Below are 23259 nucleotides of genomic sequence, written 5' to 3' on the forward strand. Positions count from 1 at the left end.
AATGCTAGAGGTAAAGAATCTGCCTGCCAATATAGAAGATATAAGAGACTGGGGTTTGATCCCTGGGTCTGGAAGATTCCCTGGAGGAGAAAATGGCAGCCCACTCCAATATTCTTGCCTGAAGAATTCCATGACAGAGGAGCCTGGCAGGCTATAGTCCATGGGGTTGCAAAGAGTCCGTCGTGACTGAGAGTCTGAACATACGCACCACTTACAATATTCCCTGTAAAGTCCTTGAACCTGCTCCATATCAGAAAGCATGACCCTGATGGGTATGCCAGAATTTTAAACCATATTATTTTTCTTAAATTCATTTTATTCAAACATAGTTGATTTCTAATGTGTTAATTTCTGTTGTACAGCAAAGTGATTCAGCTAAGCACATATATACTCTTTTTCATATTTTTACCATTATAGTTTATCACAGGATATTGAATACAGTTCCTAAACCAAATCATTTTCTAATCAGGAACCTCTCTCTTTCATTTTTATTTATTTTTTGGCCACACTGCATGGCATGCAGGATCTTTCCAACCAGGGATCAGACCTGTGCCCTCTGCAGAGGAATCTTAACCACTGGACAGCCAGGGAATTCCCAGGGACCTCTCCTCTCACCTTTGAGTTGATGATCTTTCCTAGACACCCTCAGTCCTAATCGCCTAGAGGAAAGGAGCATCTAAATAGTGCCACTTCTATTTGCTGAGGAGGAAGTTTGTGTTCATCTTAACTCCTAGGAAAAGAACAACTTTCAAGTGATTCTCCCCTCATCACGTAATTCTTTAAAAAGCCGTCTTGCAAAAACCCACAGATAAGTCTTGTTATCTGTGTCCTACTGGTGAGACTGTGGTTGTCCTTTGAGTCTTTCAGTTCAGATTGTAAGCAAAACATGTCCAGGCCTTACAGTCTTTGTAGGACCCCCTCAGGAAAACCCAGAGGGAATTTTCCTCTTGGTGTAACTAAGCCAAACCCAGTTCTGCTGGCAACTATTACTTTGTACATCTTACATGTGGTCAGTTGTTGATGTTCTGGCTCAGGCTCACATGGAAAAATGCTTGCATAATAGCATATGGTTCATGTGAGGGAGGGAACGGTGCCCTATGGGATTCTCTTGGGTAATATGTATTCAGGGACACAGGACCACTGGAAGTAGTGGGGATGACTACCTATAAGCAACTTACATATTTAACCAATTACTGCCTAACAAATGTAGATTGGTATGACCAGGATAATTTGTAAAATGTCTCTTTCTTCCAGGATTAAGAAGGGTGAGTGAAAACACCCACTCAATTTGTGATATGACCTGGAGGTTCAGCAGTAAAGAATCCACCTGCCATGCAGGAGACATGAGTTCGATCTCTGGGTAGGGAAGATACCCTAGAGAAAGAAATGGCAACCTACTCCAGTATTCATACCTGGGAAATCTCATGGACAGATGAGCCACAGTCCATGGGGTCAAAAAAAGTTGGACATGACTGAGTGACTCAACAACAACAACAAAGCAGTAAAGAGCCAACAAGTCACCATTTTTCTTCCTAAACCAGAGAGATGTGTTCATTCATCCATCAATCCAACAAATTATGTGGCTGATGATACGGAGATGATTAAAACAAATCTCCTGCCCTCACAGAACTCAGTCTAGTAACAGACACATATTTAGGTAATTCTAACATAATCAAGATGCTTACTCCTTGGAAGGAAAGTTATGACCAACCTAGATAGCATATTCAAAAGCAGAGACATTACTTTGCCAACAAAGGTCCGTCTAGTCAAGGCTATGGTTTTTCCAGTGGTCATGTATGGATGTGAGTTAGACTGTGAAGAAAGCTGAGTGCCAAAGAACTGATGCTTTTGAACTGTGGTGTTGGAGAAGACTCTTGCGAGTCCCTTGGACTGCAAGGGGATCCAACCAGTCCATCCTGAAGGAGATCAGAACTGGGTGTTCATTGGAAGGACTGATGCTGAAGCTGAAACTCCAATACTTTGGCCACCTCATGCGAAGAGTTGACTTATTGGAAAAGACCCTGATGCTGGAAGGGATTGGGGGCAGGAGAAGGGAACGATGGAGGATGAGATGGCTGGATGGCATCACTGACTCGATGGACATGAGTTTGGGTAAACTCCAGGAGTTGGTGATGGACAGGGAGGCCTGGCGTGCTGCAGCAAAGTCAGACACGACTGAGCGACTGAACTGAACTGAACATAATCAAGTAAGAGAGAAGTGCATTAGATTTTATGAGACTGTTTCAGAAGGACACCTAACACAGGTGAAGGTGAAACGGAGCAGGATCCTATGGTCCTTGCCACATCCCTTCTATTCCCCGAGTCCTCAACCTGTCTTTTGTCTGTGGAAAACTTTAGTCAAAGAATAAATTTAATCAGAGACCTGAGAAATAGGGAAACAAAAGAAAACAATCAAAGGAGACTAAATAAGAATAACGTACTCATTAAGCATAGTTAAGGACTTTTAGTTCTTTCTGAAGGGCCATAGATAATATTCTGAGCCATAGCCTGTAAGCTGTCTTATAGATATTCAAACACCATGTGGAGACATTAACTACTTGATAACCAGAGTATACCCAGGACGAGCTGCCACAATTCCAAGAACTGATCACAAAGAAATGGGAACAAATGATCCTGGAACTGAAGATTAACTGTACCTAAAACAATCAAGATGACACACTGCATTGAATTTTTGTATCTTTCAGGTAGCTGAAAGATATACAGGGTGGATTTTTAGTTTGGGTTTGTTCATTGGTTAAGCAAGAAATACTAATGTAGAAATGGAGACATAATACAACACTGCAACTGTTCCATCTAGAGGGATTTTTAAATTTGCTTTTTGCTAAGATGGTAAAGAATCCGCCTGCAATTCAGGAGACCCAGGTTCAATCTCTGGGACAGGAAGCTCCCCTGTCCAGTAATCTTACCTGGAGAACCCTATGGACAGAGCAGCCTGGCATGGTTATAGTCCATGGAGTTGCAAAGAAGAGTTGGGACACAACTGAACGACTAACAGTTTACTATCAAACTCCCCTGCAGATCAATGAATCAGGCAGTGGGCTTTCCTGGTGGCTCAGTGGTAAAGTGTAGGCCTGCCAAAACAGGAGACACAGGTTTGATCCCTTATCTGGGAGGATTCCACATGCCCTGGAGCAACTAAGCCTGTGAGCCACAACTATTGAGTTTGTGCTCTAGAGCCCAGAGCCACAACTGCTGAAGCCCAGGGCTCCCTAGAGCTAGTGCTCCACAAGATAAGCCACAGCAAAGAGAAGCCCAAGCTCGGCAACTAGAGAGTAGTCCCCACTCCCGCAACTAGAGGAAAGTCCCAGCAGCAAGGAAGACCCAGTACAGCCATCCCCCCGAGCCCCCAAAAAGAAGAATTAGGCAGAAAGTGGAAATATTGTAGAGGAGGTGCAAATAATCATAAACTTTTCTTTGGTCTCTGAATGCCTTATCACCCCTTTCTGCCTTAAAGTCAAATCCTGGATGTTTTTCGAGGTGTTTCTTATGTGGAAATCGTGATTCTCTATTCTGTTGGAGTATTGCAGAGACTGAAACATGTAATATGTATGTTTTTAGGGGCTGCATGCATCATTAGCGCATCTTTTAAAGAAGTACGCATCCTCTCTGGGCTGATGAGGGGTGTTTCCAGTTTATTTTTATTCTTAAACCTTCTAACTCCACTGAAGATGCTCTCAATACAAATCTAATAATACTGGCAGCTCACGTTTATCACGTACTCAAATAATCTAATCTTTGAAACAATCCTATAAGGTAGGATTGTTACCCTCATTTCCTGCATGGAGTCAGGATCTGCTGCGTGGTTTCAGAGCCCAGCACTTAACTACTGTTTCTGCACTTTTGGAAGAACAGATCTGGGTCACCTTTTCGACCATAATCTACTAACAAACTCAGTTTTTCTTTTTGAAACCATTCTCAACTGCCTTCACTTATCAAGGGCTCTCGCCTTCGTTCCCGGGCCCAAGAGAAGGTAATTTAATTCACCCAAATGGCACCCGCCCAGCCACGTCCTTCTCAGATTCGCGAACTTTCACCTTGGCTGAGCAGCGAGTCTGCACCACCGTCCCTGTATTTTATTGGTCTCGGGGCTGCCCGATAGTCATTATTTTAAGTAGCAATACAGTACGAGTATTATCTAAAAAGACACAGGACCCCATCAACTCTTACGAGCGAGCACGTTAACTGGACCACTGAGCCTGCCCCAGAGTGCAGGCACTGACGCGAAGGTGTGGGCACCGAAGCGCAGCAGGACCTCGGACTGGTACGGAAGCGAGCACAGGGAGGGTTACAGCCCGGGGCCAGAAACGCGCGGGCCCGGCCGGCTGGGACGCAGCGGGCGGGGCGGGGCGGGGCGGGGCGGGGCGGGGCCAGGAGCCCGCCGGGCCGCTCCCCCGCCCCTCCCCCTCCGCTCCCCTCCACAGCCCCGCCCCGCCCCTCCGGCCCAGCCCGGCGGCTCCGCCCTCCGGGTGACGTCACTGGCCAGGCCAGCCGGCGCCATTTTGAAAGTGGAGTCGCCTGCCCTGCCGCCGCCGCCGCCGTCGCTGTCGTAGCCGCCGCCGCCGCCGCTGGAGAAAGAGCAAGAGTGGGGAAGCCCCTGAGTGAAATCCACCATCCCGCCGGCTGGTCTGCCCGCCCCTCCTTCCTTCTCCCCCGACCCCTGCCCCCTCCCCCCTCAGGTGCCATCCGCCGCCATCCGCCCTCTCTACCCCCCCATCCCCAGGTGAGGGGGGTGAGTTCAGGAAGCGGAGACCCCGAGGAACCCAGCAGGGTCACCATTTGCAGCGCAACATGGCAGGTAAAGGAGAAATCACCCTCTCCACTGACAAGGCACCGCTTCCTTCCTCCTCCCTCCATCACCCCCTAGCGACCGCCTGCGCCTATCGGAGAGCCACGGGGCGCCCCTCGGATTTCAGGGAATTGGTCGGGTGGGGTGGGGGTGGGGAGGGTTCTGGGGAGGCGAGTGGTCGCTGTGGCATCGCAGTGGCTTTTAAAATGAGGGCTGGAGCCTGGGCATGGGTGGGGGTGGGGTGTGTGCCGGCGAGCCCAGGGGTAAGGCGTGGGTGGGGCGGGGTGGGGGCGACTGCCGATTTGTCCCTGCGGCCTGGGAGCCGGGAGAAACCTCCGCCCCCGCCCACCCGCGCCCCCCCCGGGGGGCTTTTTTGCGGCTCTTCCTTCCGGTAGTTCCTATTTTTCTTCCTTCTGCAAGCCTTCTCCGGTGTTTTTACGAATAAATCTATTTTGCACCGAGAAGGAAGAGTGCTTTACAAGTTAAAATACAATGGGGACATAGTGTATTTCTTTCCACTGTGGGTACGTATATTTTTGAGACTGTAAGCCTGAATTTTTTGGAGGGTCTGGAACCATTCTGCCTTTGGTTTCTTACCCTTTACATCCAAAGAGTGCAAGGCCTCTACTACAGCAAGTTGCGTGGAAAATGTAATTTAAACTTACGTTTTGCATGTTGGCTTTTGTGCAGATGTCCTTTTCCCAAAAGGGTTTCATGGAGTTAGTTAAAATAGTTGTGGAGTTCAGAGATATAAATAGCCAACGGAAGAGAGATTTAGGTAAAAGCTTGGAGGGGGAAAAAGATGCAGAGAGAAAACCAGGTTGGAATATTTAGCGAAGAATGGAGGTGAAGGGGGAGAAAGGCAATTGCTTTGAGGATTATTTTTGTACATTTTGATGTTGCTGAATATCTTCATTCATCTAATAGAATCAATTCTAGATCCCGATCCAGTTTCTTGATAGATCCAGGACATTTCCCTCTCCGTGCTTGAAAGTGACATAGAAACATTCAGGGACTAAACCAGTTTTCTGTGCTTTCATCAATATTTAGACAGATCATTAAGTCTGTAAAAAAGTTAACACGTTGGATCGACTTAAGATTTGCTGTGAATAAGTTGCTTTTTGGCCTCGTTGAATAATTAATGTGAAATTACAGTTGTTTTGCACAAGATGATGACAAATGAGCAGAATTCAATTCTTTGCAAGGTCCTTTGGCTTCTGAGGGATTAGGTGAAAGGGAGGGGAAACAAGCTTCCTGTGGCAGTCCCTTCAGCATTCAATTCAGTTTCTCTTCCTCTCAGTCTGGAGCCAGTGATTTGCTGGTAATGAACTGCAAAGAAATGGGTGGTGAGGTTGTGTTTGCTGTATGTGCGCCTGTGGTGATAGGGTTCATATGAATCACTGCTCCTCACCCAGGCAGTAATGTTCCTGAAGTTTTCTCTTCGTTCGGTGTTTTATGGTAGCTTAACCTTATTAACTCTTCTGCAGGCTTTTGTACCCTTAAAGAAAAACTCTGACTTTTGGTATTTACGTTTTTCTGGTAGGTCTTGCTTGAAGTGAGGCTTTTACTGTATTTGAGGGGAAGGAAAACTGGAAGGAAAGTTTTGCACTCATGTACAGTGGTGATGATAGTACATGGACAATAAATATTTCAGACCTGGAATCTCTCTCTTTTGAACACAATACCAACTATTGGGGACTAACCTTTTTCCAAATTAGTGCTCTGAGGTGGTGGTTGTATCTGTGGGTAGTACCAGGCGGTTAGTCTCATGCCAGCCATGGATACCATCACTGTGTTTACGAGAGTAAACATGAGCAGAACTCAGTTTTAATTGGTATGTTTTCTTTTTCCAGGAGCTGGAGGAGGGAATGATATTCAGTGGTGTTTTTCTCAGGTGAAAGGAGCAGTAGACGATGATGTAGCAGAAGGTAAGAGAGCTTTTAATAATGCAGAATTTGGATATAGAATCTTTTCAAAATCTCAGTTGCTGAAGGGCTTCCTTGCAGCTGAGTCTGTAATAGTTTAAGAACGTTTTATGTTTGTTGTCCAAGCAGTGGGAGAACAGTTTTAAAAGATAGTCTTAAAATATTTTATTGTTTATGTGTGTTTTATTTTTTTTTCCTGATTAAAATAAGGAGCACTAGATAATGATGTATATAAAACTGTCACAAGAAGAGTCTAAGGTCCATATGGTAAAAATATCTTTGCTGTGTAAATTTCATGTACCAATAAATGATGATACATTTTCATGGTTATACACTGTATTTTTAGATAGTTGAAATAGATGCCATCAGCATTTAGCTCAGAAATATTCTTGATAGCATCTTTCATTTTTAAGGGGCGTTTTTAGTTTTTTTTTTTTTTTTTTAACTTGCCTACTTTGAGAGTGTGGTGTTGAAATTGGCATATTCTGTGAAGAAGTGCTGGCTCAAATGATGCCTTTAATTGTCTTTTAAAGGTTAATTTAGGTGGATAAGAAAAGACAGTGTAATGGATATAGAGCATGTCTTCTGTATTCTTAGAAACTGGATTTGATCAGTTGAATTTCTTAAGTATTTATTTTCCCCCCAGATTTGTTTATTAGCATATTTCAGAATTCTCAATTTTTGAAACTTCAAGATTTTTGATTTTTGATGGCATTTGAGATGGTCTTAGACGGAGGAGACATTTTTCTTAGAGTAGTTGTATTATGTCATTGTTCAGAAATATTAAGGTATGAATTTTAATAGTATTTTGTGTCTTGAATTACAGTAGGAATTGTCTAAAACTCAGATAAATTAAAATAGGTACTTTTCAAAAGTCTGTCTAGTGAAAATTTATAAATTCTCTAGATTGTATTGTCCTCATAATAAGGTCCTATTTCTGACCTCCTGTCAGTGTACCGTTTGTTCTGACAGTTTTTCCAGGTGATGGTAGGATGATGGCCTTGTGTTGAGCCAGTTGAATGCTTGGATTTGCTCGTGTCAGTGTCATTCTTGATTAAGTACCTGATCAGAGTTTGTGGAGCCGTGTGGGGGAGCCAGCTGGCTACCATGGCACTTCTGAGACAGCTCTCTCACGTTTCCTTCTCTCGAATCCTCATCCGTTTTGCAGATGAGAAACTGGAAGCTTAAAGGAGTCGAGACTCACTGCTGGTCATACAAATAGTGCAAATCAAGGTTTTCTGGTGAAGCCTGTGGCATTCAGCTTGTCCAGAGAAAGAAATCCTAAGTTCAAGGGAGGAGTCATGTGTTACTCATTTTGTAACTCCATTACCTGTTGAACAGTAGGCACTCAAATATTGGATCATTAGTTCTGTGCTGTTGTGTAATACCCACCAAGTTATGAAAGTCCTGGATCCTTGAAAAACATTCCTTTGTTGATTTCCATTTATTCCCTTTATCAGAGATCTGCAGGTCCTAAACACACTAGGAATCCAATGTGTCTAGAATATAAACCCTGCCCTGAAGGAGTTCATAGTTTGCTTGTTAAACAGGCAAAGACCACATGAATTTTATTTAATGAGAAGAAATTGATGATTTCAAACTTACCTAACTGAACCAAATGATAGTTTGTGACATATATGATGGATCAGTAGGAGTTTTCTTCTGCTTATACTTAACAGCTGCATTTTGCTACTGATGCATTAACATAATTTTCATATGAGGTTGTTAAGTGTTACTTTTACACACAGTATACTCTTGGCATTTTAACATGCCGAAGTGTGGTATGTATTATTTTAATAAAAACATGATTTATTCTAGTACCTGTGTCCATACAAATGTAGTAAGTATAAAAAGCACTCAATTTTCAAAATACATAGCTTTAATTTGGGTATTTTTGCATACTGTAGTTTGCATACTATAGTCTGATATGTTTATTTTACTAAGAAAAGGTTTATTTTTCTGAAATAAAAAAAGATTAGTACATTTTCCCCTGGCTTCAGAGTGTGATCTGTAAATGATTACATCTGGCTCAGTCTTTGGCTTGCCTGCTTTCTGTTAACGATACATCCCAAGTTCTTTTCCATCAAAGGCTCCAAATTGTCTTTTCCTCCTACACACAGTCAGCTGTCATGGCATGCCCTTTTTACCTCTGTAATGCTTTAATCTTCTTTCCATGCCCACTTTCACCTTGGTTAAGGTTCTCAGTATTTCTCATCAGGATTGCTGTAACTTCCTAAATGATTCCTTGCTTCTTGTTAAATGTTTTGCTTCTAAGTTAATCTTAAATGCTGCCCAAGTTTATTTTCCTTAGACATTTGTAGTGGTCACTGTATCCACAGGATTATGAATGATATTTTAGCCTAGAATGTGAGGTGAGACTTCTCACCAATATGACTCCTACTTCTTTGTTCTTTGCCAACATGTTTTACTGTCCAGGTGAATGGATACTGTTCTTCAGACAAGCCCTGTACTTATTTTGAGGTCTTCGTTTTGTTTTTGTTTTTCTTTTTTGCGCTTCTTCCCTTGGAATGCCTGACACTTCTCCCACTCTTCTCTTATCAGAATCATATTCATCCTTCACGTCACGTCTGTAACCCTTATACTCATCTCCCGTTTCCAGAAATATTTAAAATCGTCCTTCTTAGCACTTGGTATCTATAATATTTAGATATTAATCCCATCCTTCACTGTTGCTCTATAAGCTTAGTGCAGGACTGCTGTATCTTTGTCTTCTATGTGGGACTTTCTACATAAAAACTGCTATGCTTAGAACAAAGCCTGGAACCGGTAGGTGTTCAGTGTTTATTGAATGGAGGGATAAAAATGTACTGTTACGGGGTTATGAAGGAGGACAAATATGGATGAAAGATACGATGATTGAGACATACTTTTTACTTGGCAGCTTTTTAAGTGGATTGATGATACACATATAGCCATATAATAGGAAGAAGTGAGGCGACCTTGAGTTTCTGTCCTAGTAACAGGCTAGTATATGTCACTCTGGGTTCCAGTATGCTTAGCCTTTAGAAAACAGAACTGGATTAGGTGATTTCTGTTGTTCCTGGTCCTCTAATCTTGTTAATTCTCAAAGATGTCTTAGAAAAGAGACAGCCTCATGTTGTTACTACTGGTAAGTTAAGTTGGTTGAGATGTTGGATTCTCTGGGGGCCTTAATTTAAAAAGAAGACAGTGGTTTTGGTTACTCAGGGCTCAGGATTTTTCCTTAAGTACATTTCAGAACATTTCAGGGGGACTTCCCTGATAGGTCATTTGGTAAAGAATCTGCCTGCCATGCGGGGGACTCAGGTTCGATCCCTGGGTTGCGAAGATTCCCCTGGAGAAGCGAATGGCTACCCACTCCAGTATTGTTCCCTGGAGAATCCCATGGACAGGGGAGCCTGGAGGACTATAGTCCATGGGGTTGCTAAGAGTCAGACAGGACTGAGCGACTGTCAGATTTCAGAACTGAGACAGAATTTTGACATTTGATCATATTCTCTTATTGTCCTTTGGTCCAAGTAAGCCCTTCAGAATGTTTACAGCCAGTGTTGGGGTGCTTATTCTGTGCCCTGTGCTCTTCAGGCACTTCAAGTAGTTTACCTTTGATGTAGCTGCTTGTCTTGGAGAAGGATGCGGCACTAAAACCCCTAGCACTCACGTAGTCTCATGTCATGTAGTTTTTATTTTAGCCTTCATGGTAGCTTTAACTACATTTTATCATATCTTCTGCTTTAAGTTTTTCCTTTGTTGATAGCTGTTCTCTTATGAGATAGTAGTTTGAGCACAGACTCTAGTGCTAGGCTGCATGGTTGGAATACTACCCAGTTGCCTGATAGCTGTGTGGTCCTGGGCCAGTTAACTCAGCCTCTTTATACCTGTTTTCCCCTCTGTAAAACGAGGATGACAGTAAAATGTGTCCTATGATGTTGTTTTGATGATTAAATAAGCTAATGTTCCTAGAAAAGAAACCTAGCACATAGTAAGGGTTTAGCTCTTGTTATTACTTGAACATTTATGGGGAGTAAGGGAGAGTAGGAAACTGGGCAGTTGTCTTTAAAGGCAACTAAAAACTTACCAGCCAAAGTGAGGAAAATGGTGTGTGTGTTTTTGAACTCTGTATGAGTGGAGTCAAAGAATATGTATGTATAAGTGGGATGGTGAATTGACCTGAATGATGGTTGTACAGATGTTCGTAATAATTGATTAATTTTAATTTTCTATATTTAGTAGACTTCACAGTAAAAAAGGTTTCTAAAAAATCCAATACTGTACTGAAGGATTTGAATGAAAAACGACAGTCCCTTCCACACTCTGTCTCATATCCTCTCTAGTCCCTCTCCTAAGGGCAGTTATATTGAACTCTTCTAGCTGTATTCCATTGGGCTTAATTACATTTTGTTTGGTAAATAAAATGATATTTCTGTTTCTCGTTGATTTTAAACATTTCCGATTGACTTCCTTCCCTGGTAGATGAAGATTTAGCTGTTGATGTGGTTGTCCCCTTGCCCCAGTGCTGCATCACGTGTTATGGTCAAATTAGAAATCAGTGCTTGCATTGTCATGAGGATGCAAATAATTCATTCCTGAGCCAACACTACTCTGCGATGTTGCTCACTTTTTGTGCATCCCTTTATTTTCTCTGAAGCTAATGATTGCCTCCTTTATAATTTGCCTAGTTCTTTAAAAAATGTTTTTAAAATACTTCATTGTGGAGATTTTGAACATTACAGGAAGTAGATGGATGGAATAGTGTGATGAACTCTCATCACCCAACATTGACATGTGGCTGGTGCTGTGGATCTCTTGACTCCTTCCCAGCTCTTATTATTTAGTAATAGAAATACCATTGGTTTTGTTTTTAAAATCTAGATTCAACAAACTTGAAAATAAAGTTCATCATTTTAATGTGAAACAGTAAGGAATTTTTCCTAATAATTTTTTGCAGTGACAATTCTCCTAATTCGTTAATTTGTTCAAATTTGACTTGTGAACATAGGATTGTTAAAAATTCAGATACATGTGGGCAATCTGAAGTGTGTAATTTTGAGTAAAAAAAAATAGAAATTTAACCAATATGGTTATTTTAATTATTTTGATGCAGATTTTCACTATTTAATATTGAATATTAAATAATGAATTTTTATTATTTTCATTAAGTGTAATTTTTCTCATCTCCAAGTTTGACCATCTTAAACTTTCTTTCATAGGGTATTATTTTAGGGTATGATTTTCCTACATGAGCCAGTGAAACTTGGATCCAAATGTATTGCGTCTTTTCAACACTGCTTCCTGTTTATTTTTGGACTTAGACTTGTGGACTAGTTCTTGGGAAAAAAATTTGCAGTGGGAGAATCTAAATACTCCCCAAGTAATGAAGTAAATAAAATTTAAGAAACAGTCTTTGGGACATCACAGAATTTCACAGTTTTAAATCCATTCAGCATGTTTAATGCTATAGTATCACAGAACTTAACATCATTTGTGTTCTATGTTTCTTAGAGTAGTATGCGTGTTAGATTTACGCACTAGGGTCAGTTAGTAGAAAAAACTAGTAGAACCTAGTTTTTTGCAAATTTTAGAGTATTGGCACATCGGCTGTATTCCAGAACTTAATGACTCGGGGTGAAGGTCTTAACATTTTCACTTTGTAACACACGTGACAACTTCTTTCTCTTAACACTAGCATTACTGCTGACAGAAGTCTGGTACTAATGCAGTGCCATTGCATAGAGTAGTCACTTTGCCCATTAAACAACATGGATGACTGTATTTCTCTAGTAGTAGGCAGTATCCTTGTTTTCTCCTAAGGTACTAAGGAGTTTTTTTGTACTCCTTTATTGGTTTAAAAAAGGAAAAACGAAGTAATGGTGTTGATTGTCTCAGCCTATAAACCAAAAATGACACTTAGGTTTTTCTCAGTACTCTCTTTTAGTGAACTATACTTTAAAATTCTTGAAAATTGTGGAATAAGCAGAATGATGAGAGATTGAAGCAAAGAATTAATTTTATTAAATCAGTAAAAAAAAAAAAAAAAAGATTGCCATATATTTTGTGTTTATATATCTGTATTTGCCCAGTTTAGTTGAGTTGCAGGGAGAAGGGTAAACTTTATTTTAAGCTTCTTATGTTGTTAAATAGGAAAACGAAAGGGTTGTAAATAGATATTTTAGCTAATGCCCGCAACTGTCGACTTCTTTCCCTTCTCTTGGGTGATAATGGAAATTAAAATTGAGTAACCACAGGTTTGTAAGTTGCTCCCTTAGTAGAAGGAAAGAGAAGTAAAGGCCTGGTCATACATAAAGCAGATCTCTTAATTATGTGCCGCGTGTCGTTGTAGGTGCTTCATGTATGTTAGTAGTCTGTGAAATACGTAGATGCTGTTGTTTTTCCACAGAGACAGGAAACAGGCCGGAAAGGTTAATTTACTAACTGTATCCGTAAGCAGGTGGTGGAGCTAGGATTCTCACCTCAAAACTTTAGATTTCCCTAATGTAAGTTTATTTACTTAAAAACTTGAGCTCCTTTTAGTTAAGGTGAAGGTGTTTGAGATTGTTGGAATGTGACTGGTTTAGAGTTAATTTATAATGCCTAGCAGATTATTGTTTTGAAGTAATTGAATCCAACTTGGAGATTTACTGAATTTTCTGCTAATGGAATTCTTAAGCTAGAACATGTAATGTATGTCCTTGTACATTGGTGCATTGTCAAAACAGTGGTCATTTATTCCATTTTGAAGTGTGGTTTGGCAGCCTCTCTTTCTAAAGGTCTCTGAAGTTAAAACTATTTTCATAATCATACTAAGACATTATTTGCCTTTTTCATTATGTTGACATTTGCGCCAATGATACAAAAGCAGTGGTGGGTCAATCTGCTGACTTCTTAGCCTGTATTAAGGCCTTGGCACCAAAGGGTGGTAACAGTACCACCACAGTCATCTTCATTGCATGTATCAGCCATTTGAAAATGCACATTTTACTTAATGTCTTTGATGAAGCAGTAAAAATGGATTTTGTCAAGTCTCTACTATTGAAAGTCTTGACTCTTGAGTACACGTGTTGAACATTCTGTGTGGCAAAATGGAAAGTACACCTGAAGTGTTGTAAACCAGAATACAGTGGTTGGAGGAAAAGCATTAGTGAGTGCAGTTATTTGAGTTTCAAGATGAACTAACTAGCTGCTTTTGGGGGACATCATTTTTACTAGAAAGAGCTATGTGTGTGTTAGTTGCTCAGTCATGTCCGACTCTTTGTGACTCCATGGACTGTAGCCTACCAGGTTCCTCTGTCCATAGAATTCTCCAGGCAAGAATACTCAAGTGGATTGCCGTGCCCTCCTCCAGGGGCTCTTCCTGGCCCAGGGATTGAACCCATGTCTCCTGTGTCTCTTGCATTGGAGGCAGATTCTTTACCATCTGAGCCAACAGGGAAGCCCCCTGTACTGACAGACTGTTGAGACTTGAATATTTGGCAGACATTTTCTCAAATAAACAGTGAATCTGTTATTGCATTGGACAGTGTGTGTTGCTCTTGATAAAATTTAAGTTTCCAAGCAAAACTCAGAAAGTGTTGGAAAACGTGCATCTCCTGAGCTTGATAACTTCTGAATACTTACAGATAATTTTAGATGAGATCAGTAGTAATATTTAATGATAGTGATTTTTGATACTGTGTAATGAAATGTGTCAACATTTGGAAGATCTACATAACTGAATCAGTATTTTACAAATGGCCAGTACCTGTGATGTTAAAGAATTGTGCATAAGCTGAAGTGTAAGAGCAGTAGGTTTTTTCAGTGTATGTAATTTTATTTATTTATTTGTTGAATTTTGGCTCTGCTGGGTCTTTGTTGCTGCTTGGGCTTTTGTGGTGAGCAGGGGCTACTCTTGTTGTGATGCATGGGCTTCTCATTGTGGTAGCTTCTGTATTGGAGCTGGTGCTCCAATACAACAGGTGCTGGTGCTGGTGCTGGAGCTGGTGCTCCAATACATACTGGCTTCCGTAGTTGCAGCACATGGCCTCAGAAGTTTCGACTCCCAGGCTGGATTTTAATATAACAGACAACTGATAATGGTTTCAGATTCCACAAACTTGTAAGAAACTGTCACATGTTGAGTTTTGCAATAGTATCAAAGGGATATCTGTAACTACCTGAAAAACCTGGAAACTCTTCCTACCTTCCCAACCACATATCTGAGTACGACTGGATTTCTTCATATATTTAACCTACACAACATGGTGTAGTATGTTGACTGCAGAAGGAGTTGAGAGAATCTCAGCATCTTTTGTTAAGTGAGACATTGAAAAGATTGCAGCAGTGTAATCACTGCAGATGGCGACTGCAGCCATGAAATTAAAAGACACTTACTCCTTGGAAGGAAAGTTATGACCAACCTAGACAGCATATTCAAAAGCAGAGACATTAGTTTGCCAACAAAGGTCCGTTTAGTCAAGGCTGTGGTTTTTCCAGTGGTCATGTATGGATGTGAGAGTTGGTCTGTGAAGAAAGCTGAGTGCCAAAGAATTGATGCTTTTGAACTGTGGTGTTGGAGAAGACTCTTCAAGGAGACTCTTGCAAGGAGATCCAACCAGTCCATTCTAAAGCAGATCAGTCCTGGGTGTTCTTTGGAAGGACTGATGCTAAAGCTGAAACTCCAATACTTTGGCCACCTCATGCGAAGAGTTGTCTCATTGGAAAAGACCCTGATGCTGGGAGGGATTGGGGGCAGGAGGAGAATGGTACGACAGAGGATGATACGGCTGGATGGCATCACTGACTCGATGGACGTGACTTTGAGTGAACTTCGGGAGTTGGTGATGGACAGGGAGGCCTGGTGTGCTGCGATTCATGGGGTTGCAAAGAGTTGGACACGACTGAGTGACTGAACTGAACTGAAATGGCATTCTTCACACTAATTTTGGAGGGAGGGGAGATAGTCTTTTTCTTTTTATAACTTCTTTGTTAACATGTAGGGCTGCTTATTACATTTTTAAATGAATAAATATTTTAAAAGGCCTTTGGGGGTCCTCAGATTTTAATAGTGTAAGGAAATCCTGCTATCCAGGAATAGCTTACAACTGTGGGTTTAGTCTGTTAATTTCATTGTACCTTTGCTTTAGATGAGTCTCCTGAACAACAAGATAAGTGAACAAACAGAAAGAATCATAAAGTGCTGCTTTTGTGTGTGAATGTTTAAAGCTTTCCTGTAACTTCAGATTGTTTCAGCGTACTCCCTTGCTGTTCTTTAGGTACCAAATTAAATACCCCTTAAGTTTTTTAGGGGTTTTGTCACTATCTCTGATGAGGTCCACTATCACTAATGTAGGATTAAAAATTCCTTAATGCCTAGTCTACTGCCATTTCTGGGTTGGCTGCCTGGTCATTGGAGATGAGTTGGTTCCCTTGCCATTGTGTTTTATTTTGAACCCAACATGTAGCAGTTTTTATGTGTTTTTTTTTTTCTTCTCCCCTTCTGAGAGCTACACAGAATTGGCATGGTAACTATTTCTCAACTCTTAAGGGAGAGGAAAGGAGAAGGAACAGTGTTTTTTAAATTCTGCTTTAAAGTGCAGCATAATCCTATTTTTAAATAGTTGCTGAGTTTTCCATTCTAAGAATGCAGTCTCAACTATTTATTGCTTAGTATTTTCAGTATTTTTGTGGCTATTTTTCTATCCTTTTTAAAAATTTGTCAACCTGTGTACGACTTTTAAAACTAGCTTTACTAATTTTCCATCCATGTTTAAACACTGAGTTTATTAAAAAAAAAAAAAAACTAATTTTTTACTAATACGGACATTTTTAATGTTAGCTGTAGCTGACTAAGATGTTGTCTAGATCTTTGCCTGTGACATACATGGAATTCTTGGCAATTTATTATTGAATGCTTCAGTGTGCCACTGTACCAAGGTCAGACTTTTGTAATTTTAGTTTCTGTATGTTGCTTTTCTCTCTGAATGGTCACATATTAACTGGAATTTTCTTTTCCGAAGTCCTTGAATGATCTCTTTTATCCAGTTTGAGGGGATTCATGGACCAGTGACCCTGTTTAAGAACCTCTGCTTTAATCTAAAAATTTGTCTGTGGCTAATACGCCTATATGGTTAATTTGGAGGAGTCAAGGATATTTTATATGAGAACGATAGTTTTTAATAATCCTATTAAGAGGATTATTCTTAGGAATCTTTTTAGTACTTAAACTCTCCTGATATAATTTTAGAGGGATGAATTTTCTAAGATATTGGACTTGACAGCTTTAGTGTAGTCCCATCTTAATTTTTTTTTCAATTAAAAACTGTTGTCTCTTTAACCGTGGATAAAAATATTAGAGGAATATATTGGATTTTTTACTTGATTACTTGTTTATACTTCATTCAGAAGGAATCTAAATTTTCTTTATTAGTCTATTAAAAACCGATTGGTGGGAATGTTTTTTAAATTATTTGAACTTCTGAAACAATGTTACCTTTTAGAACTTGCCATTGTAGAGTTTCAGGTCTGCTCTGTGTGAAAGTGGAAACAGCCTTTTTGGTGTTAAACATGCATGCACACACACCCCTCAGCTCCCCACCCCGCCCAGTTTATCTCAAGCTGAGAGTCTTGTGGGCCTGAAGTAGGTGTGTTTTTAAAATAGCATAAGAGGAATCTTTAATATTTTCTGTTGGCTAATAGATTGAGAGGGCTGTATTTCAAGAAAACAAGCTGTGGTAGGCAATCAATAATTCTTGTCAAAGTCTTTACCCAGGGATGCAACATTAAAAATGATTATTATCAGACTTGGTAGTAGAGAAGGGATTGCTTCTAGTCTTCTTTCTTTCCTTGAAAGGAGAATTATTTTTTTCCTAGCAGAAAAACTTCTTTAAGTATTCTTTTAGTGCCTTGATATTTTTATGTATTTTGCACTGTAAAAAACCCCATGAGTTTACTCTTGTGGCCGCTTTTAAAGGTACAGTTCAGTAGTACCAACTGTATTCACATTATTGTGAAGCAGGTTTCCAGAACTGGTTTTCATCTGCAAAACAGATACTGGACCCTTGAAACAACTCCCCATTCTCTCCTCCCCTCAATCCTGTATCCATCAGGCTACTTTCTGATTCTGTGAATTTGACTGCTTCAAATACTTCATACCGATGGGATCATAGTATTTGTTTTTTTGAGATTGGCTTATTTCATATCCTCAAGGTTCACCCATGTTGTAGCATATGACAGGATTTCCTTCCTTTTTAAGGTTGAATAATATTCCATTGTATGTCTATCCCACATTTTGTTTTTCCATTCATCTTTTGAACAGACACTTAGGTTGTTTGCACTTCGTAGCCATTGTGTGTGCCCAGCCTCTTTATAGATACACCTGGGGTTCTGTGGGGGAAGAACATTATAAGAACTTTCTGTAAGTGGTTGAAGGTAGACAGGAAGAGCCCTAAGCAGAAAATGGAAGTGTCAGATTAGAGGATATTGAAAAATACAGGTTGTTACTGCTGTGATACAAGTCTGTTATCCCAGATTAACAGTTTGGGGACAAGAACTGGGTTATTTTGTAGGCCATTTCAGGATAAGATTAAGCAAAATCTACATTTTTGACCAGAGTTTCACCTTATTTGTTTTTCAGTTTCTGGTTAAAAGTAGAAAATCCCATGGATTTTGTGTCACATTTCATTACTGTAAAACTAACAATAAAGACAGTACATTGTTTTGTGTGTATTTTAATTAGGCAAAGTCTTCAGCATAAAAGGAAAATTTGATAACTACATTGCATTTCTTTGTAATGAAGTTGTAGATAAGTGATGACCAAGGTTGCATTTCTTAACAAGCCCTTGAGGTAGACATTGTCATTTTGTACAGAAGGACACTGAAGCCAAAAGAAGTTGAGGAATGTTAATCTAAGATTATGAGTTAGTCAGAAAAACTATTCTTTCTGCCTTTTAGGCTCCCATGTTGCTTCTCTGTGGTTCACTTTTAAAAAATACTATTTGATTACATATAAATCACTGGTAATCATAGGGAGTAATGCTCAGGTGAGACCCTAATTATTCATCTACCAGTCAATAAGTATTTGTTGAGTGCCCAGTATTTTGGAGAATGTGAGGGAAATAGAGGACATGGTTCCATCACTTTAGGTATATTAAGAAAGGTCAGTTTTATTACAGTAAGCATTCTCCATAACACTGTGGCCTTTGGTATTAACTTGTTCATATTACCAGGAGATCCTTGACTAAGCCCATGTAAAAGTTTTATAGATAATGCTGGGAGTAGTAAATTATTTCCCGCGTTTCAGGTTGAGGTTACTCTGCCTGATACTGAGATGGTGTTTAGTAGAATACATAGTTGTTCAAAAAATCACATATATCTCAAGTCTTTTTAAGACACAACTGTGGTTACAAATGGTTGTGAGTTGGATTTACTAATGAAAAACTGGAGATTTCTCCAGGCAGATGTTTGTGGTAGTTTACATGCCCTTTTGTCTCTTTCCTTTGTATCCTATGTTTCAAAATCTTCATTTGAAATTTTGGCAGTTCCTTAAGAAGTTAAACACAGATTTGCTATATACCTATAACCCAGCAGTTCTACTCCTATGTATATACCTCAGGGAATTGAAAACTTGTGTCCGCAAAACTTGTACCTGAATATTTATAGCAACATTGTTCTTAATAGCCAAAAAGTGGAAACAGACCTCATATCTGTCAACTGGTGATGCATAAAGAAAAGGTGATGTAAGCCATTATTATTGTTGTTCAGTAGCTATGAGACAGTAAATTTCTGTTGTTGGAGCCACCTGTGGTATTTTGTCATGGTGGCCCCGGTAAACTAAAACAGGATTTTTGTTGTTCAGTCGCTAAGTTGTGTTCGACTCTTTGGGACCCCATTAACTGCAGCACACTAGGCTCCTCTGTCCTCTACTATCTCCCAGAGCTTCTTTGCATGTCCTTTGAGTCGGTGATGCTATCTAACCATCTCATCCTCTGCCACCCTCTTTTCCTTTTGCCTTCAGTCTTTTCTTTTCCAGTGAGTTGGCTGTTCGCATCAGGTAGCCAAAGTATTGGAGCTTCAATATCCGTCCTTCCAATGAATATTTAGGGTTGATTTCCTTTAGGATTGACTGGTTTGATCTCCTTGCAGTCCAAGGGACTCTCAAGAGTTTTCTCCAGCACCATGGTTTGAAAGCATCAGTTCTTTGGTGCTCAGCCTTTATGGTCCAGCTTTCACATCTGTACATGACTACTGGAAAAACCATAGCTTTGACTATACTGACCTTTGTCGACAAAGTGATGTGAGGTCTCTGCCTTTTAATATGTGTCTAGGTTTGTCATAGCTTTCCTTCCAAGGAGCAAGCACTTTTTAGTTTGTAGCCACAATGGAACATTGTATAGTCATAGAAAGGAACAAAGGCCTGGTACATGCTGCAATGTGGATGAACTTTGAAAACATGCTAAGTGAAGAAGCAGTCATAGAACCCACATGTTACATGGTTCTGTATGAAATGTCCACAGTAGACAAATATGTTGAGGCAGAAAATAAATTAGTGGTTGCTAGGGCTTTGAAGTGGAGAAGGAAATGGCAACCCACTCCAGTGTTCTTGCCTAGAGAATCCCAGGTACTGGGGAGCCTGGTGGGCTGTCGTCTCTGGGGTCGTACAGAGTTGGACACAACTGAAGCGACTTAGCAGCAGCAGCAGGGCTTTGAAGGGTGGGAGAAAGGGAAGTGGCTACCAGCAGGTACAGCATTTCTCTAAGGGATGATGGAAGCATTCTGGAATTAGAAAAGTGATGATGGTCACAAAATTCTGTAAATTTAGTAAAAACTACTATAATGTACACTAAATTTGAAAACGTAATAATTGTAAGTAAACTAAAAAATAAACAGAGACAAAGTAGGATTCTCTTCCTTAAAAAATTTCTAGAGCCAATTAAAAAAACTCCCATTCACAAAAGAAAAAAGTAGTACTTCTCACACACACAGCACATCTACATCTGACTTTCCCCTCTGTAATAACCAAATCTAGTTTGCATATCTTTTTTACAAACCAAATGTAAGACAGTTATTTTTGTGTTTTACTAACCAGGATTTAATATAAACACCTCCCACCACCACTGCATACACAGACACATACAGTGGTAAATCCACACGGTACAGGAGGTATACGGTGAAAACGTTTCTCCCTCTTACCCATTCTCCTAGGTCCTATGTCCCAGATACACTGTCAGAACTTTCATATTGATTAGTGCAGAAACATTTCATATTTGATGTTTTTGAGTTAATGCAGCATGTTCATCATTTTAGGTTTAAAGTGGGTAACTATATTCCAGAAGCCCATGATGGGCACGGTCTGTAGGCTGGATGCTTAGAGAGGATCTAATGAATGCCCAAGTAGCTACCGTTTCTTTAACTGCTCTGTGATTTCTATAGCTTCAGTCTGAAGAGTCGCTGAGAAGAGTGTACATGTTTGAGATGTGAATCTAGATATGTGATCAGTGTGCTATAAATACAGCTAAGTAAAATTTATAATAATTAGCTTCTAAGAGATCATTGTCTTTAAAAATAACATTTGGGTTTATTGATTCCTGGTGTCCATGTCTTACTCCTTTTTAAATTAGACCTTGAGCTGTTTTTAGTTGAATTTTACTGTTCCTGGTAGAGTCTGAAGCCACCTGGTCTTTTTGGTGATTCTTTCATTAGGCTTATTCTAGATGTTATAGAGTAGGCTGGTTCCCAAGGACCTAATTTTTTTTCTTTAATGTGTTTTTCTGACTGTTGAGTAAATACGTAGGTCCTTTAGTTCGTATATCCACCATCTCTAATTCTCAACTGAATTTCTTGGGAATTGGTTAACACTGTATAAAATGCCAAAATTTGGTTAACGTTAGTGCACTGCTCAGGTTGATGAGAACATAGCTTCATCAAACTCTTGCTATGTGGTTATTTGCTAATGTTAAAAAATTTTATTCTTTCTTAATATGTTTTAAAAAATAAGTGCTCAAGGAACATAAAGTGAAAGTCACTCAGTTGTGTCCAACTCTTTGTGAACCTGTGGACTATACAGTCCATGCAATTTCCAGGCCAGAATACTGGAGTGGGTTGCCTTTCCCTTCTCCAGGGGATCTTCCCAACCCAGGGATTGAACCTAGGTTTCCCACATTACAGGCAGATTCTTTGCCACCTGAGCCACCAGGGAAGCTCCAAGAAACATGGCTGATTGCCTATAGTGTAAGCACTTTGCATGCATTGTCTCGTTTAATCTCTGAGGGTGGGTGATACTATCATTTTCATTTTGTAGATGAGGAAATCAAGGATTAGATAAAGTATCTTGACCAAGGTCACACAGTTGGTAAATGGGAGAGCCAGGGGATGAACCTGGTTCTTTTGATCTCAAAACCATCATAAGTTAATGAAGAAAATTACTTGTAATCTCACTATTTTTAGGTAACGTCTGTTAACATTTTCGCATAGATTTTTCCAATGTACAGTCCTTTTTCTGCTGTGAATATGTGTTTTCAAAGCTGGCATTACATGTATAGTTATGTATTAAGCTTTTTTCCCCAGTTAACATTTAAGAAGATAAATGGCTATATGATACTTAATTGGCTGTATGCTGTGCTGTGCTTAGTTGCTCAGTCGTGTCCGACTCTTTGTGACCCCATGAACTGTAGCATGGGAATTCTCCAGGCAAGACTGGAGTGGGGTTGCCATGCCCTCCTCCAGGGGATCTTCCCAGCCCAGGGATCGCATCCAGTTCTTCTGCATTGCAGGCAGATTCTTTACTGTCTGAGCCACCAGGGATGCCTAATATATTTAATTTGGACATATTTATAATTTTTGCTATTATAAGTTATGATGAACATCCTTGTGGGAATCTTATTATTACTTTAGGGCATATTTCTAGCAGTAGAAGCTAGTAGTCAAAAGGTGTGATCTTTTTTTTAATGGCTGATGGTATGTACATGGCCACCCACTCCAGCATTCTTGCCTGGAGAATCCCATGGATGAGGAGCCTGGCAGGCTACAGTCCATGGGGTCACAAAGAGTCGGACACAACTACAGCAACTTGGCATGCGTGCAATGGTATGTATTATCAATTTTCAGTAGAACTTGGTGTTGATTTTCCCTTTCTCCACCAGTGAATGGTAGTGCCCATTTCCTGACCTGTTGACAATGTCTGGCACAATACTACCATTCAGAAAAATCTTTTCCACTTATTTGTGCGTGTTTTAAGTGTGTAGATTCTGTTCCTGTCCTTTGTTGTTCTTTGGGGACGCTTGTCTTTTTCATATGTATGACCATCCGCACCTTACCCCCTGCCCTTCCCGCACCCCGCTCCCAGTCATGTGATACCTGAGTGAGGTTGTATGGAAGCACAGAGAAGAAATAATTTGGGTCTAGGGTAAATGGGTGAAACTTTCTAAAAGAAGTGGTTTTGTTTGACAGGCAAAGGAAGGCCAGAGGGTAAGAAACCAAACATTTGAGAACTACTGTTGTGTTTTCTGTCTATAAATGGGGATAATTACTAGACTTGCTTTGTTATTCGGATTAAACACT

At 40.2% G+C, this 23259-nt stretch overlaps 1 protein-coding gene across 1 annotated transcript in view; it reads left to right on the plus strand.

Moving 5' to 3' along the window:
* Nucleotides 1-4510: 4510 nt before the first annotated feature.
* The window catches only part of PPP2R2A (protein phosphatase 2 regulatory subunit Balpha), an 81676-nt gene continuing 62927 nt past the window's right edge, over nt 4511-23259 (plus strand). The window contains exons 1-2 of the mRNA XM_019966381.2: nt 4511-4816; nt 6661-6735. Of these exons, the coding sequence (XP_019821940.1) occupies nt 4810-4816; nt 6661-6735 (82 nt within the window). The 5' untranslated portion in view covers nt 4511-4809. The remainder of the gene's footprint in view (nt 4817-6660; nt 6736-23259) is intronic.

Source organism: Bos indicus, chromosome 8 (assembly GCF_029378745.1).
Source record: "Bos indicus isolate NIAB-ARS_2022 breed Sahiwal x Tharparkar chromosome 8, NIAB-ARS_B.indTharparkar_mat_pri_1.0, whole genome shotgun sequence".
Taxonomy (NCBI): Eukaryota; Metazoa; Chordata; class Mammalia; order Artiodactyla; family Bovidae; genus Bos; species Bos indicus.